The sequence below is a fragment of the Cannabis sativa genome, chromosome 5 (genome assembly GCF_029168945.1).
Source record: "Cannabis sativa cultivar Pink pepper isolate KNU-18-1 chromosome 5, ASM2916894v1, whole genome shotgun sequence".
In the NCBI taxonomy this organism is placed as follows: Eukaryota; Viridiplantae; Streptophyta; class Magnoliopsida; order Rosales; family Cannabaceae; genus Cannabis; species Cannabis sativa.
The window spans coordinates 16,386,290-16,404,028 of NC_083605.1; the positions used below are offsets into that span (position 1 = coordinate 16,386,290).

The 17,739-nt window shown below is 34.4% G+C and overlaps 1 protein-coding gene across 1 annotated transcript; it reads left to right on the plus strand.

The window, feature by feature from the left end:
- The first annotated feature begins 5,741 nt into the window (after positions 1–5,741).
- LOC115716917 (uncharacterized) lies at positions 5,742–9,363 on the plus strand. Its single transcript, XM_030645838.2, has 4 exons — positions 5,742–6,416; positions 6,529–6,638; positions 6,737–7,987; positions 8,136–9,363. Exons 1-4 carry the CDS (start codon positions 6,194–6,196, stop codon positions 8,901–8,903), a joined length of 2,352 nt encoding a protein of 783 aa, XP_030501698.2. The 5' UTR covers positions 5,742–6,193; the 3' UTR covers positions 8,904–9,363.
- The last annotated feature ends 8,376 nt before the right edge of the window (positions 9,364–17,739 follow it).

Genomic DNA, 17,739 nt, shown 5'->3' on the forward strand with positions numbered 1-17,739 from the left:
TTCTAAGTGTGGATTCAATAAGGAATTAATAAGTTAGGGAATTTACTTGGTAAATTCGGTTCGACTTATTGGAATCTCGGTTATATAGACCCATGGTCCCCATACTAGTTGAGACCATACTGCTGTAAGACTCAGTTGATTGATTTTAATTAATCAATTATAATTCTAAAGTTAGACTATGTCTACTTTATGAAATTTCACTAAGCAAGGGCAAAATTGTAAAGAAAAAAGATTCTAGGTTTATTTATTAATTAAGAGACTTTACATGTCTAAATTAATAAATATATTAAATGACAATATTATTTAATAATTATTTTTAAGTTATTAAATAATTAGAATTGGCATTTAAATGGTTAAATTGGAAAATTGGCATATTTGAGAAGATGGGAATGAAAAATAACAAAATGGGAAAGTTGCAAAGTGAGGCCCAATTTCCTTATATGGCCGCCCACTATGCAAAGCCTTTACCATTTATTTTTTTTATTATTTTAATGCCATACAATTCTAACCTAAACCTAGATGGCATTCTATAAATAGAAAGTGCTGGCTTCAGGAAACTCATGACTTGCACATTGTTTCTTTCAGAGAAAGCCATAGCCACTTTCCTCTCTCTTTTCTTCTCTTCAAATTTCGAAAATTCCTTGAGTGATAGAGTAGTGCCCATACACATCAAGTGGTATCTCAATCATAGTGTGTAAGACTGTAGGAGAATCCAAACAACAAGAAGGAGAATCAGCATCAAAGGAAGGAGAGAAAGAGATCCAGATTCAGATCTTGATTATGCTCTGCTACATAAAGGAATCAAGGGCTAGAGATCTGAATGGAAGGAGTCATTATATTCCGCTGCACCCAATGTAAGGTTTTCTTAAACTCTTATGTGTTTATTTCATTGTTTTAGAATTCATATTAGGATGTTAATGAAACATACTTGGTAGTAAATCTAGATTCTGGTAAAATATTTCCAACATGCTGATTATCATGCCAGTCTAAATCCAGTGAACTGACAAAGTAGAGAATTAAACTTTTGAACATATAATCATGATTATATTCCATTGTGCTGACGACACTATAATCATGAATAAATACATATGTTCTGGACTTAATAGAATTTATACATTAAACATAATCATGAAATAAATCATGTGAACCATGGAACATAAAACGATTTCTGATCTTTATTAATTAGTAAATCTGATTATATTGTATGTTATATGCTTTTCTTAATGAGTCTGTCAATTCACAGATATTGTTTTCATGTGTAGGTAAAGGAAAGACTAAGGCTAAACAACAGTGAGTCAAGAGCTCAGGAATGATTGTTCATGTCAAGATGGTACGTTCTGGAGAGTTCGATCTCGGGATGACTTAGGTTTTATTTGGTAGTCGTTGTGCTACAAGTTGTAAAGTTTATTTTAATTATGTAAACAAGTTTAAAAGCGGAATCCCGACCTTTTGTACAGATATATATGGTTATTGTTATAAAAGTTTTAAATAAATTAAAAGTTTAAATTTATCACGATTTTCAAAAAATATTTTTAATTAGCGAAGGTGGACATTGTAACTAAAAATTACTGTAGCGTGCCTAATTATTAGGGTTACAGTTTGTTTCTGAAATCATTTCTAAGTTGTTTTAACTATTTTAAATCAATTTCGTTGGTAGTTGTTGAGTTTGGTCTAGACTTCAGCTTCCAAAATAATTATCTTTTCCTGAATTCCTCACTTTTTCTTCATCTTTTTCCTCATTAATAAAAGTTGCCTTATATTTTAATATATGATGCTGATGAAACATTTTGATATAAATAAATTATTGTTTTCGAATTCGGTATACATATATATAAATAAAATAATAAATGGTATTTGTGTAAATAATGAGCGAAAGAAAATATGTCTACCTAAATTTCTTTTTTTTTAAAAAATTATATTGTATATTCACTTTTTATTTTCTATTTTAGTTTTTATGTTTTTTTATTATTTTTTAATTTATACCTAATTTTATAGATCATATTCCTATTATATACATTAGGAATTCTAATTTTAATAAATTATCTGAAGTTATATTTGATACTTTAATGGTAAAAAAAGTATTTATTAATTAAAATTATTTCACAGTTATACTTAGTTACTTTGTAATAAAAAAAAATAATAATTCTCAATATATCCCTTTTTTTAGTCTAAATGTTATAGAAAATATGGAAATGGGCCTTAAGTTTTTAGTTTTCTGGGCCGAGCAGGTACCACTAAACAAGGGAAACTTACAAAAATACTGGAATTTGGGGTAACTTTTACAAAAATACTGTCACACGGAAAAGTTTACAAAAATACTGTATTTTTATAAAACACCAATAGAACACAAGACAGACCAACTCAAAACACCAGTAAAACACCAGTGAAAACTTAACACAGTATACTACAAGATGAAACTTATAAAAAGACACAGTAAAAAAGTAAATATACCGCCTGACAGTATTTTTGTAAAAAAATAACAAAAGTTAGTATACCATGTAAATTTCCCACTAAACAATTACGATTTACCACTGGAAGAATGAAACTAAAAATTATTGTATTGGTCATGAGAAAGAGCTTATGATTTAGAATAATTGTACTGTAGATAAGAAAGCCAAGTTTTGACTGTAATAGCATTCAACGTTACATATACAACCATATATATATAGGGCAGGGAAGGCAGGCGCCTTTTGAATTGGGTCCTTTCTTGTGTAAACTTATTATAAAATGAATCAATCAAGGGCAACACAGCACCACGTGGAACAGAGATCTCACCCTATTTTAATTGTTGTTGTATGGGCCTTTCCCTTTCAATCATCATGTTTTTTTAGAACCTTTTTACAAAGAATATCTATTATGTATATATATCTATACACATAACACATAAACTTATGGGACCTCTCTCACATGATCACATCTCTATTATTTCCATTTCTTCTCATTTTCAATAATAGCTCTCTTATGACATGTTCCCTCTCTCTCTCTCGCTTTTCTCCCTTTGATATAATTATATATATATATTATATCATATGGTATGGTCTCAAATATTATAAGATATTGATTCTATGCATGTATTATTAATATTATAAGGTCCCCGCGAAGAAGAGAATTATAAGGACCACTTTGAATTTCAAATAGTTCTCTCTCAACGTATACATACCACAGACACTATACTCTATCTGAAAGATTCAATTTGGAGTTTAGAGAAAATTGTTAATGGTCAGGAATATTGTGTTGGGTGAATGTCCCAACATAATCTGAATTTGAAATTGGACTATTTCACACTATATATTTACTTTTATTATATATATTAAAATATTCCTGCATTAAAATAATTAATACATATATCAGTATACTTTTTAATATAAAAGGGATCTTAGCTAATAAAGAAAACAAAAATGTCGACGTTGAACGGGTATATGTTTTGTTTAATTAGTGGGGGAAAAATTAAATTTAATATATAAAATATAAGTATTGTCCCACTAGCAATGCGTAAAAATACAATATTTTACTTTCACCATGTGCTGGCCAAACGTTAAAATTGATCGATGGTGTACTCAATTTCCTTCAATATATAATTGGGTCATTTCAAAAATTATATATATATTGTATATATATAATTGGCTTGGAAGCATACTTAGTTACAACGTCTCTTTCTGAGATTTTAATATATGTTTTAATGTTAAAACTGAGATTTAGCAGTTTATTTTTTTATACAATGTTCTCTATTTAATATATATTTAAATCATGCCTTGTCTCTTTTGTTAATCGATCTGCAAATAAGGCTGCGCATTGTGTTGCTAGGGCCTCTTATTTATCGTCAGGTTGTATGTTTAATGAGCTGAATGCTCCTTCTTTTTTTTTTGTGTGACATTGTTCAGGCCGAGACCTGATAATTAATGAAACCTTTGATTCAAAAATATATATATATATATATATTTACACATTTCTTTCTTAATTAATTTTTCAAATCTTTAATTTCTCTTGTGATAAATTATTACAATACCTAAAAAGGATCTAGAGAAAACATTATTGTCGCTAGTAATTCTCAATTTTTCATTGTTAGACATCTAGCAATTTACACTTAAATTTATAATTATGAGATATAAAACGTAATAGATGATGTGAGTGTAACCATTCAAAACACACAACTTTTTCATTTTTCTCACAAGCAGATACATATAACTCACACACACAAACGCATATTGCTAATGATTTTTTTGGGATATGCACTGAGGGAACAAATTAAACCCTTGAAAAGTATATATTATATAATGTCATTTCAAAAAAAAAAAAAAAAGAAAAGAATCATATTAAGGTATTAAAACTAGAAGTAGAGAAGAATCATATAGGTTGGGATCGTATGGTATGTGTGGTCCCTAATTAAGTGTCGTTATAAGTTATTTATAACAGTAGGACCATTGGAGCTGCAAGTATGCGCCTAAAAATGCCAGTGCAACTCGGATTTTATTACAAGTTTTTGGGGCCCCATGCAGCGTCGTCGTTTTGTTCCAACGTCCTCTGTTAGATTACAAGTCCACTGCTGCTTAATGCTCATATATATACAACTCGCCATTGTACCATCACATGATGCGCTTCCTATTAATAATAATAATCTTATCATGGGTCCACTCACCACACTCACCACTCACCAATATTCTATCACAATGTCTATATGCTTTTCAAATTTTATATTTTGCCTCATTTTTTTTCCTTCTTTTAATTCTTAGATCTACATAGTTATGTTTATATATATATAAGTTACATTGGGATACTCACATTACATCAATGACCACCCACCCATCAATTGAAATTCAATAAAGTCCCCCAATTAAAACTAGAGGGTGTATGGTAAAAAGGGGAAAAAACTTGTTGACATAAACAAACTCGTTATATGTACATAATAGTATTGCTGATTAATTTGCACTACATTTCCTATTCTATAATTGCCTATACCTTGAATTGATTGCTTTCCAGCTCAATTCATCAAACAATTAACGAATTATACCACTCTGAAGTCAGAAACCATTTATAGTGTTCTAATGAGGGGACTCATCATTAGTGATTATAATTTCAACTTAATTTGTACCGTAAATGTTTTCCATTAACAGAAACCACATATATAAACTATATATTTTGCAACTTTCGATTAGTGTAGGATTTTAAATTTCTTGGCATGATGATATATGATTATAAAGGACGGTGTAACTTATCAATTATTTCATCCAAAGTCCTTGGACCCATCATTGCCTAGTCCTTTTGTTCTGTTTTGGTCGGAGTAACCTCCTCTAGGCCCAAGATAATAAAAATAGGGAGTAGTCTTAAGCAAGCAAAACTAAAGTGTATGGAGGATATAGTCTTATAATATCTGTAATGATAATAATCCTAAAATTAACAAAAGAGTTGGATTAGATTGCAGATCCCCAATAAAACTCACCTCGTATTTGAAAATAAGAGTAAAAAATATATTCAAGTCCCGTGGCTGGCATGAGGGGGGAATCATCACATTGTAAATTGAGCTTAAATAGATTAGCAGTAAACAGAGTATATTTATTATCTATTAATACGTGGGAGGTAATGGGGCCAGGGATGACCATCTATATCGTCAGCTAATTCAATTTTTATTTTATTTATTTTCTTTGGGTTTCAATTCCCAATGAGAAAGAGATAATAAAGGCAGAGTTGGTTCTGATTTTTGGTCTGGTAAAACTTGGGAGTGAGTGTTTGAACTGTAGAAAATTAAAAAAAAAATTACAAATAAATAAATTTGGTGTAAGAGATAGAGAGATAGAAAAGGAGAAAGTAGAATAGAGGTGGGTGTTGTACTAAATATAACTACCGTACATATATTACTAAGCAAACCTTTTGTTGTACTTAATACTTAATTCCCCCAAATCAAATGGAGCTGTTTTATGCTTCGTATGGATCCACTTTTCCCGCTTCTCTTCACTCCTTCACCATAATAAAACTACATTATTCCTATCTCTTTTTAGGAGTTGAGACTTGAGACACAAAGCTCTTGATCTTTTCAAGCCTAAACTCTCTCTCTCTCTCTCTCTCTCTCTCTCTCTCTCTCTCTCTCTCTCTCTCTCTCTCTCGCTCATAACAACACACATATTTCAAAACGAGCCTTTATATAAATAAATAAAGAAGATCGAGCTTTGTGGTCTGTGAAGTAGTTGCTAAAGTAGTTATGGGGAAGGAATACTGGTATTGGGGTGGAAAATCCTCGAAGAGAGGAAGAGAAGCAGTAGCTAAAGACGCAGCCACTGCTTCGGCGGGTTGCATGTGCGCAGTGTTTCAGTTGTTTGATTTTCAACAGTTTCAGCTCCCTAATTTAAACCAGGATGCTAAACCCTCTTTCAAACAAGGCAGCAGTCCTTTCATTCAGCTCCAAGAGCCTGTTAGTCCAAAAGGTAAGCACATACACTTATTTATAATGAATGTTATTATGAATTATTTTCTCTTTTGTATTCATGTCTTGACTATACTACTATATTATGGCTGGAATTTGTGAAATTCATTCAGGTATAGAGGCACCAAGAAACAGTTTGAAATCTGATGAGGGTACATCACTATCATCTATCATAGAGGAAGAAGAAGATACTAAAGAAAATTTCAATTTGACTATCCCAACTGTAAGAGTCTTAATAAGTACTTATCAGTGTCCACATTTCATATATTTTATTACTATTATTATTATATAAATATTTATGATGGTTGATTAAAAATCCAGATGGGTATTCAAATCAAAACAAATGGAGGGTCAAGATCATCATCAAAAGCTGGAGGAGCTATCAGTGATTTTTCCTCGGACACTAGTAGCTCTCCAAGTACCAAAACTCCAAGCTTGGTAGCACGATTAATGGGCCTAGACCTTCTTCCAGAGACCAACTCCCCAAGTTTTACTCCACCGGCCTCTCATTCAGCCCAACAAAATCGTGTCAAGAGATTACCTCTAAGGCCTCGCCAACCTCAGCTCCAAACCAAAGATCTTACTAATTATTCAGGCACTCGTTCATTGCCGGAGACTCCAAGAATATCATTGGCCAGAAGATCCGACGTCGACTATCACCCCCGTCTCTCGCTTCAAATCAATAAAGAGAACAACAACAACAACAACAACAACAACAACGCTGCTAATCTTTGTACTGATGATTTGGACTTCTCAAAGTTATCTGCTTTAAGAAGAAAGCAGTTAAGAGTTCATGAAACCGACCATCATCATTACGAGAGCAGTACTCGAAGTCCAGGTCATTACGCTAGACAGATTGTTAAGCAGGTGAAAGAGAGTGTAAGCAGGAAAGTTGGTTTGGTGGACATAACAAACACATCTTCTAGGAACAGAGAATATAATCAGAGCAAAGATGAACTTGTTAAACAGCTCAAATCCAAGAAAGTTTCAAAGGGTTTGGCCAAACTTGATGACCAAGCAAGCGGAGCAAAGAATTACTCGTTATCAATATCAAACAATTCCTGTTCTCCAAGGCTCAGATTCACAGACCCCAAGACTATTAGGACTATTAGTACTATTAGTACTACTTGTACTACTACTGCTCCAACAACAACAACAACAACAGCATCAACAGCAACAACATCTTTATGCGCCAGTAGTAAAGATCAAATTAGCATTCAAATTTCAAGGCCATTGCCAATAATGACGACATCATCTTCATCACTTGCGCCGGACAAATTAGCTACAGTCAAGTCAAAGGCATTGCAAGAGAGAGGAGGCCATCATGAGACGACGTCGTTTCACCAAAAAAGTAGAACATCAACGAAAAAAGCTGGGCGTGAAGCAGGGTTCGGTGCAAGGCTACAAAAGATGCAGGAAGAGACATTTGTTCGTTCTTCAACATCTACCAGAAGCAATATTCCTGACAAGAAATGCAAGAAGACCCCTTTGTCTAACAATCTTCTTAATAACATCAATGTCCCAACTCTCTTTTCGGTCAAGAAAAGTCATCCCATCTCTCATAATAAACAGGTCCAAAAACTATATTTCAATTTTTTTTTTTTTTTTAATTTAAACCCATTTATTTGTTTCATTATATTAATTTTTGAATTTCAATAATTTCTGTGCTCATAATTTTTTCAACTTATCCTTTGTTACGTTGCGTTTTTGGAAAAAGCAGGCAGAAATAACAGAGGTATCTAATAATGCCCAAGAATCGAAACGTAGGTCGTCACAGTTATCTAGTTCTCAGAGCCAAAAGTACCAACACCAAACAGAGTCCCACGTGCTCGAACCCCGAGACACTACAAACGACGTCGTAACAACCACCACCACCACCGCCTCCACCAGCCGCGGCGCCAGGTGGTCGGACCTCAACCAGTACATTTCCAGAATACTATTCCGTGTAGGAATAGCGAGAACATCCCACGTGTCCTTCACCAATTGGTTCTCTCCCTCACACCCATTAGACCAATCAATATTTCACCGACTCGAGAACTCCTTCTACCTCCAAGAATCAACTACTTTTGCACATCTTTCGTCCCAGTTTCGACTCCGGTCGAACCGGAGGTTAGTGTTCGATGTGGTTGACGAAATCTTGGTGGAGATATTAAAACCTTGTATGAACTTGAAGCCGTGGACTAATAATAGGAGTACACGTGGACGGTCAAGATCATCCTCCTCATCCGAGTTTTGGATCATGCATGGGTCCCAGTTGATCGACACGTTGTGTTGGAGAGTTGAGAGCTTTCCCAACAAAGATTGCCAGGTGTTGGAAGACATTGACGAGTTAATCGATAGAGATCTTCCTCATCAGTTGAAGATCCAAAGTGAGATGGCATATGAAGAAGAAGGAGAAGGATTAGTTATGGAGATTGAAAGAGACATACTTAACACAATACTACTTGAAACGACAATGCTAATGGTTGGATCTCTTACGTACTACTAGTAGAAATGCAATAAAGAAAACGGTGTCGTTTTTACTTGGGTTGATGTGTAAAGAGATTAAGGGGTTGACACGTAGGACAGAGAGTCTTGATGGGTCCCCCCGACAAGGCCTCGCGCGCTCTCTAAAGATCAGTTTTCAAAAGACAATAATATTGACAGAGGAATCCCTTCAAATAATCCTCTTCCTTCTCTGTCTTGCTTTCTTGTATATTAATATATTCGAGTTTTTGTTTGATATAAATAGGGATGTTGTTCTTTCTTTTCTTTCAACTTTAACTTTAAGAAACTTTTAAGGTGATGTTTCAGCTCAGCTTTTAATATGATTCGCTGATCATGTGATATATATTATGGAATATGGATAATACGTGTACACTTTGTCTTGTCATTCAGTCATTGTACGTAATGACTTGATGACGAAGCTAGCTTATTAAGATGTGAATAAAATAATTAATTCAAAACAATCTCTTACTTTTATTTAATTATCTAATATATAAATGTACATTAATATGTAGTACTTTTGTTTATGGATGCACATGAGAGGGATAAATTTGAATAATTGGCAGCTAGCAAATAAGGATAATGTTAACTGATTGGTGAAAACTGTTAATATATTGTTAAGAAATCATGAGATAGTACTTAATAAAAGAATATTTTGAACACATTAATCAAGGATAATAACCACTAATCCTATTTATATATATTTAATATATATATATTTATAGCGTTTATAAAAGGGTATATGCTATATAGGAGAATCATACGTAGGATTTGGTTCTATTTCATGGGAGTTTGAGCTTGTAAAAAAAGTAATAATAAGACAATAACGAAAAAGATGGTTTTGTGCATACCCGAGAAATGGACGTGCATTATTCAAGAAGGCATTTAAGATACTTAATACTATCTCGATGTGAAAATATCATTACTACAAAAAAGAATATTCGCGATGGTTTTAAATTTTTTTTTTTTTTTAGAACTGTCACTAAAAAAATTGAGTGTTTAAAATTATTAGGAAAAATAAGATATTCTCGATGGTTTTAAACTGTTGAAAGGTATAGGCAACAGTTTTTAAATGTGCCTTAAAAACTCCCATGCATTTGTAAAAGGGAATTGCCGACGATTTTAAACCGTTGACAATTCTCATGCTTCAATTTCATGAGTTTCGGATCAAAATGTCATTTCCCACTTCTTAAATTTCAAATTTTTAATTTCCCTATCTTAAATTTCATTTCCCTCCTTTTAAGATATAACCCCCCCCCCCCCCCCCCCCCCCCCAAAAAAAAAAAAAATCATATCTTATTTTCAAAGTCATTTGTAAATTTCATTTTATTTCCCAGCTCTCGCTCCTTTGCGACCACGAGCCACGTCGTCCCTCTCCTCTACTCTCTCACTCTGTCCCTTTCCAATGCTCTCTCGTGGTAGCACAAAGGTAAGCACAATATTCTCTTACTTGTTGTTTAAATTTCAATTAGCCATGATTTGGTTTGTTGATATTGATCTGTGTGTGTTTAAAATAAATTTAAAGCTTGCAATGCGAAGAAAGTTTCAAGGATCGTCAAGTGGAAAGAAATTTGAAACTTGTAAGAAAAAATTTGACGAGGATGAAGACAAGCACAACTACAGTGGAGGAGGATGATTCTTGTAAAGGTTTTGGAGCATATGCGATATATGCGAGAAGTGGTTTTGAGGAGGATGAAGACGATAATTTTTTTGGGGGCAATCCACTATAGCGACGGTTTAGTATAGCCGACGGTTTTAAACCGTGGCCTATAGTTACAACTACAGCCGACAGTTTTAAACTATCAGGAATTTTTTTATAAGGATATTTTTCTACTGTTGCTTATTCTACTTAGTATTTGTGACGCTCGTATAGGCGACACAGTTTTATAGACTGTCGCGAATTCTTTACTCGACGGTGTAAACATATCGAGAATTTTGAGTTTTTTAGTAGTGTATGAAAGTTGTTAAAAAGTATTGTTGGTGTCTAGGACTCTTTCAGTGTCATTAGGCGGATCACTTCTGATCCAAAACATTCAGATACTTGTTAGATCTCGGATCAGATCCACCCCGCCCCGCCTAATACTTTTTCAAATTGAATCTGATCCGATCCGGTTTCAATATATTTAAAAAATCCTTAATGCAAGACTCAGACCCCGTACCCGAACTTGGACCCCCTAGGATCCGGGTGTTGGGCTTTGTGCCCTAAATAAAACTCTATTTCAATGTAATCTTTTCTATTCAATCAACAATAAAGAAATAGATTTATTTTAAGTACTTATTTAGTGTGTTATTTGGTTCATGTGATCATTTATTTATTTATTTGATTTATAAATTCATCCAAATCCTTATCACATTGATATTCTTATTTATTGTGTTGTTAACACAGTAGAAAATAATCAAGATTGTGTGATTAAATGTATTCCTATGATTTATCAGTACACAGGGTTTAACTGATTGGATAATCTACAATGTAGTTTACTTACACTTTGGATAAGTGCTATGTTCTTTCTAGGGCATTGGTTAAAGTAAGCTTGGGGTTGGATGCATGGAGTATGCATCGAAAGGGACCGATATTGAACTTGAACTAGATATGATAAACTTACCATAATATCTATTCAATTCAATATCACCTAGTTGATCCTAGATCAAGTGATCTCAATCCTGAGATGGTTAGGTTCTTGTTCAGTTGTATTATTTGTGTTCTTAAATCTGTTCGTTAAAGTCGACCAAATGGTTCTTCTCGTGACATATAGGTTAAGGACATGGTAGTTCAATTGAGTGGGAGCGCTAATTATAGATACAGAATCTATAGCTTCTATCCAGATAAAGAAGTCAAATAATGATTTCCTTCGAGATTGGCCTAACATAGATAAATAATTGAGTACTCATTTCGGTGATTATATAAGTTCACTGGAATATCATTTATAGGTAGCTAAGTGTTTTCAGAATAAAGTACATTGAAGAGTGTAACGGTAAATTAGTCCCTACTTAATGTAGATCATCTATAGAGGATCATTGATTATTAGGGTAATAACAAATGGATAATAGCGTATCTATTGTAAAGCCCGCTTAGTTAATTTGGAAATTAGCAGTTGTTTATGTTTAATTATGAAATTATTTATAGCTATTTAAATAATTTATTATTCGGTTATTTATGTTATTCAGTATCTTGCATATTTTGCATTTCCGGTGTCCGGTATTTTGGAACTCGCTGTTTGGCTCAGTAGAAATCACAACTTAGTATGTTAGTAGTTTGGGGACGGGTTTTAGACATTGGGAATGTCGGGAATGGCCGGGAATTTAGAATTTCCCAAAAATACCCCTTTAGTATGATTTTCATGATTTTATGGTAAAGGGGCAAAATGGTCTTTTTGCCCCATTAGTGTTTTGTCTTATGTGAATTGTTTATTTGAATTTAAATAGTTATTTTATGTGTTTTAATGGCTGAAATAAAATAGTTAAGTGGCTTCATTCTTTTATTTTATTTCATTTTCAACACTTAACAAAAATTAGAAGAAAACTTTGAAAAGAAAAGCTCCCTTTTTCCTCTCCATTTCGGCTGTGCATGTGAGTGTTTGGAGCTGGGTTTTGCTCAAATTTTCAAGTGGATTCTCATCCAAATCTAAGCATTTTTCCAAGCTAGGTTAGCTCTCTTGATTTCTTCCTTAAAATTATGAAAAAAATGATGAAAAAGTTGAGTAAAATGCATGCTTTTGTGGCTGTTATTATTGCTGTGTTTGGTTGTTATTTTCTGAGGTTCAAAGCATGTTTAATTGATGTTAATTGAGTTGTTTGAAGCATGTTAGTTAGGTTGTTCAAAGCTTTTAGTTTCTATGTTAAAATATGTGATTTTTGAATGAAATGGTTCTATTTGTTGCTGTGAGGTTGCTGGATGTTCTTTATAGTTTTCAGAGGTGATTATATGCTAGTTTAAGTAGATTTAAGCTAGTGGAATGCATGTTTAGGTGGATTTGCTCAAGCTTGAGTTTGGAACTCAAAGCTTGAGCTCCAATGGTGATTTTTGTTTATGTGTTTTCTGGGTGGTTTTGAGGCCTTAGATTTGTTCTTTGGGGTGTTTAGAGCAGGTCTGGAAAGTTTGGTACCAATTGGGGTTGAATTGGTCGAGTTATGAAAATTTTAGTTGGCTGCCTGCGAGGAACCGGAATTCCGGTTGTACATCCGGAATTCCGGATGAGGGTTCTGAATTTTCCAGAACCGGAATTCCGGTTGGGCAACCGGTCTACCGGTTGGGGAAAATTCAGGGACCCTAGTTTTCCTCGTTTTTATGTTTTTAGGGGTATTGCCATGCTTTTTATCGATAGGGAAACTTTTAGTTCCTAGTTTTAGTCCCCGGGAAAGTGATTTAGCGTGTCACTTATAGCGTTGTGATTTTTATGGTTTAGGAGCCAGTAATCCGCCGCTCAGCTTCAGTTCCAGTCAGGTTGACCGGCACACCTGAAATCGGAATCCAGGTAAGATTAGTATAACAGTATGCATATGTAGATTACATGTTTAGCGTGCATGTAGGAAGCCTGCTAGATTACATTAGTTATGTATTTAGGCTTCGAACCATCCAACCCTGTCACGTCGGTACGAGTTGGAGTATGACCAAGGCGGAGTATGACCGGTTCGGCCGATCGGTGACATTTGGTTGGTGGTTCAGTGCTATTGACCTATCCCGTCGGTACAGGCTGGAGTATGACCAGCAGCCGGAGTAGGACCGGTTCGACCGATCAGGAGGATACTTGTCAATAGTACCGTCCCTATGAACGTTCAAAACTCAGTACCATGTTGGACATGGCAGTAGTGGCTCAGTACCATGTTGGACATGGCAGTAGCGGGACTCAGTATCGTGTTGGACACGGCAGTTAGTATTATGTATGATATTATTATGCTTTTCTTACTGAGTCTGTCGACTCACAGTTTATGTTCATGTGTAGGTAAAGGCAAGGCTATAGCTGATGGACCGTGAGCGAGCTTATGAGATTGTACATGTCGGGGCGGTTAGGCCTGGAGCGTACGATCCTCGGGACAGCAAGGCTGAATTTTGTAACTGGTCGTTAGACGACTTTTAATTTTATGTAATAGTTGAACAGTTAAACTTTTTGTAAATATTTTATAATCGGGATCCCGAGTCTTTTGTAATATGGTTTTATAAGTTTAATTAAAAAGCAAAATTTTAATTAATCACGTTTTTCCATAAACCTCGTTGATTAGCAACGAGCTGCACAGTACGTTTAAAAATCACGTAATACGCCTAAGATAGTTAGGGTGTTACATCTATATTGTGGAACATATAGAGCATTCTATATAATTGAGAGTGTAATTCCAAATCTATAGTGGTGCAAGGAGAAATTAATAAGTTAGAGAAATTACTTGGAAAATTCTAGATTTGCTTATTGGAAGCTCGGTTATATAGGCCCATGGTCCCCATACTAGTTAAGACAAATTGCTTATAAGACTCAGTTAATTGATTTTAGTTAATCAATTATAATTCTAAAGTTAGACTATGTCTAGTTTATGAATTTTAACTAAGTTGTAGCTTAAATGTGAAGAAATAGAATTTTCGGGTTTATTTATTAATTAAGAGACTTTGTGGAGTCTAATTAATAAATAATATAAATGACAATTTTATTTAATAATTAATTTAATTATTAAATAAATAGTTTTGGCATTTGTAGGATTAAAAGTGTAAAAAGTGGTATTTGTGAAAAATAGATAAATGATTGAGAAAATGGCAAAAATTTAACTAGTGATGGATCCACATAGGGGTCGGCCACTAGGTCCTATTTTTGCTCTTATTTTATCATTTTTTATTTCAAATAATTCAACCCTAACCCTAAGAGAATTAGTATAAAAAAAGAAAGGTCTCACTATCCAACTAATGCTTCTATAGCTTTTAAACCTAGTTTTTATTCTGTTAGACAACTAGTTTTTTTGAGACTTCTTCTTCTTCTTTTCTCTTTACTAATTTCAAAATTCTTAGTGTTCTTCACCATCAAAACTTGAGCCTTAGTGATTGAGTGCATGCCCACCCATAAAAAGTTAGTCCTCAATCATAGTGTGTAAGACTGTGAAGAATGTAAACAACTGAAGGAGTGTCGGGCTCATATCTTGGTGATACTCTGCTACAGAAAGGATACAAGGGTTAGAGATCTAAGCGGAAGAAGTCATTTAATTCCGCTACAACCAATGTAAGGTTTCTCATACCTTTTATGTATTTATTTTATATTGTTTTAGAGGTTCATGTTTAGGATGTTAAAAACATACTTGTTAGTAAATCTAGGTCCTGGTAAAATAAATTCTAACATTAAGACCCAGATCGGACTTGCCCGGGATCCAAACCCGGACCCAGGACCAGACCAAGACCCACACCCGAACTTGGGACCCATGCTTGGGATTCGGGCCCAGACCCAGGACTCAGACCAAGACCCAGACCCGAACCCGGGAACCAAGCCTAGGACTCGACCCCGACCCAAGACCCAGACCCAGACCCTCACCCGAACCCGAGATTAGACCAAGACCCAGGTTTTGGGACTCAAACCTGAAGCCGAACACTCAGACCTGCACCCGAATCCAAACCGGACCCAGACCTGAACCCGAGACCAAGGACCTGGACCTAGACTCGAGACTGGAGACTTGGACCAGCACCCAGACCCGAACCTAGGCCCGAGACTCGAACCAAAGACCCGAGACCTAAACCAGGAACCGGACCTAACCCAAACCTGGGACCTAGAACCCAAACTAGACTCGGATCTTGGACCCAAACCCAAACTCAAACCTAGACTCGGACCCAAAACTAAGACTCTAACATAGACCTGAACCCGAACCCGGACTCAAAATTGGATTTGAATCTAGACACGGGACCCGAGACCATGACCTTGGACCCGAACCTAGACTCGAACCTGAGACTTGAGACTCGGACCCGAGGCACAAACTCAGGACCAGACCTGAACGTGGGACCTAGATTGGACCCAAGACTTAGACCCAAACCCGGACCCGAATCAGGATACAAACCTAAACCTAGACCCAGACCCAGACCCAAAGATGGGACTTGGGACCCGGGACTCAAACCCGGATCCAAACCCAAGAACCGGACCCGGAGTTAATCTATTAATACAAGTCAATACTAAATATATTATTGTATTAAATAATACTAATACAAAATTAAAATAAATATAAAATTATAAGTTTAGATATAAAATTAAATTTTAAAAAAAAATTGCTTGGATCAGATCCAATCTAAGTATATGATCTAGCGGGGCGGGACAGGGCAGATCCTTACATGATCTTTAGGTCGAATCATAGTTAGATCAGATTCGACCTATTTACAATCCTAGGTGTCATACCATCATTAGTGTAATTAAGTATCGACTCCCATATAACTTAAAAAAATAGTGTTTAGAAAATATCACTAACCAATCATGAAATGTCACCTATAAAAGGTGCTAGGCACCACTGTTATCCAATAACATTACTCATATTATTTATTAAATAAAAAAAATGTTAAATCTAATATTAAATTTCACGAATAGTAGTTTGATACATTTTTTGGTGATTGAGACGTTATCATTTTTCTTTTTTGTTATTCATAGCTAATGTGCTGAGAGTGCATGCTATAACTAAAAAAATAAGTTAAAAAAATATCGAATGTGTTCTGTTCTGTTTTTTAAATAAAAATTATATAATATTGTAGTGATAGGACTTCTTACCAACTATATAACTATATGTAATTGTTCAAAGTTTTGTGTGCAACTCAATTTGTATACAAAGAGTTTGTATGGTCTACAATAGGCTCTACAATAGTAGTACAAAAAATTTGATTCACTTATGGTGGATCGAAGTTATAAGAGATTAGTTATAGATTCGTGTGTCTATATTAAGAAATTTTCTAATGAATTTTTTTTTATCTTATTACTATATGTCAATGACATGTTAATAGTCAGCCAGAATGGTAAGATGATAAATCGGCTGAAGAACAAACTATGAGGAGTCTTTGATATGAAAGATTTGGGGGCAGTTAAACAAATGCTAGGAATAGAAATCATTCGTGATAGACCTTCTCTAAGGTTATGCTTGTCACTAGAGAACTATGTTGAACGAATACTTGGGAGATTCAAGGGCCGGCACTGAGTTGAAATGGGCCATAAGCAAAAAAAATTGGACCCTTAATATAAAGATAAATGGTATTTTTAAAAATTATTAAAAAAATATGTATATTTTTTAAAAGGTAAATTTTTTTATTTGGGCCCCTAAAATGAGGGGACCCTAGGCGCAGGCCTAGCCCGCCTATGCCTAGGGTTGGCCCTGGGTTCAACATAAAAGATGCAAAGCCAGTTTCTATTGGGATTTTATGTTGTAAATAAAACTCATTTCAATATAATATAATTTGCCATCAATAGAATATTAGAAGCCATTTATGTTTACATCTTATTTTCATGTTTATAGTTTTAATATACAAATTTTGTTAAATCCAAAACATATAGTTATTAATAATTATAGTGATGTCTTCAAATGTGGAAAGTAATTGTGATTATATGCTTCAAAGTTCTAGTCCCATGATTTATCAGTCCACTAGATTTAACTGATGTGATAATCAATGATAAAGTTTACTTACACATTGATATGTGGTAAGTCCTTTCTAGGGCATTGATAAAGTATACTAGTATCGGATGTATGGAGTATATATCAGGCTGGACCGATAATGAACTTGGATAAGATATCGTAAACTTACAATTATATCTTTGTAAGTCAATATCACTTAGTTGATCTTAGATCAATAGATCTTAATCCTGAGATGGTTAGGTTCTAGCTTAACTGTATTATTTGTGTTCTTTGAC

Bases quoted from the DNA above. Each gene is read 5' to 3' on its own strand.
- LOC115716917 (XM_030645838.2), top strand. From the start codon at position 6,194: ATGGGGAAGGAATACTGGTATTGGGGTGGAAAATCCTCGAAGAGAGGA. The intron at 6,417-6,528 runs GTAAGCACATAC...AAATTCATTCAG, and splicing joins AGAGCCTGTTAGTCCAAAAG to GTATAGAGGCACCAAGAAAC. The intron at 7,988-8,135 runs GTCCAAAAACTA...TGGAAAAAGCAG, and splicing joins CCATCTCTCATAATAAACAG to GCAGAAATAACAGAGGTATC.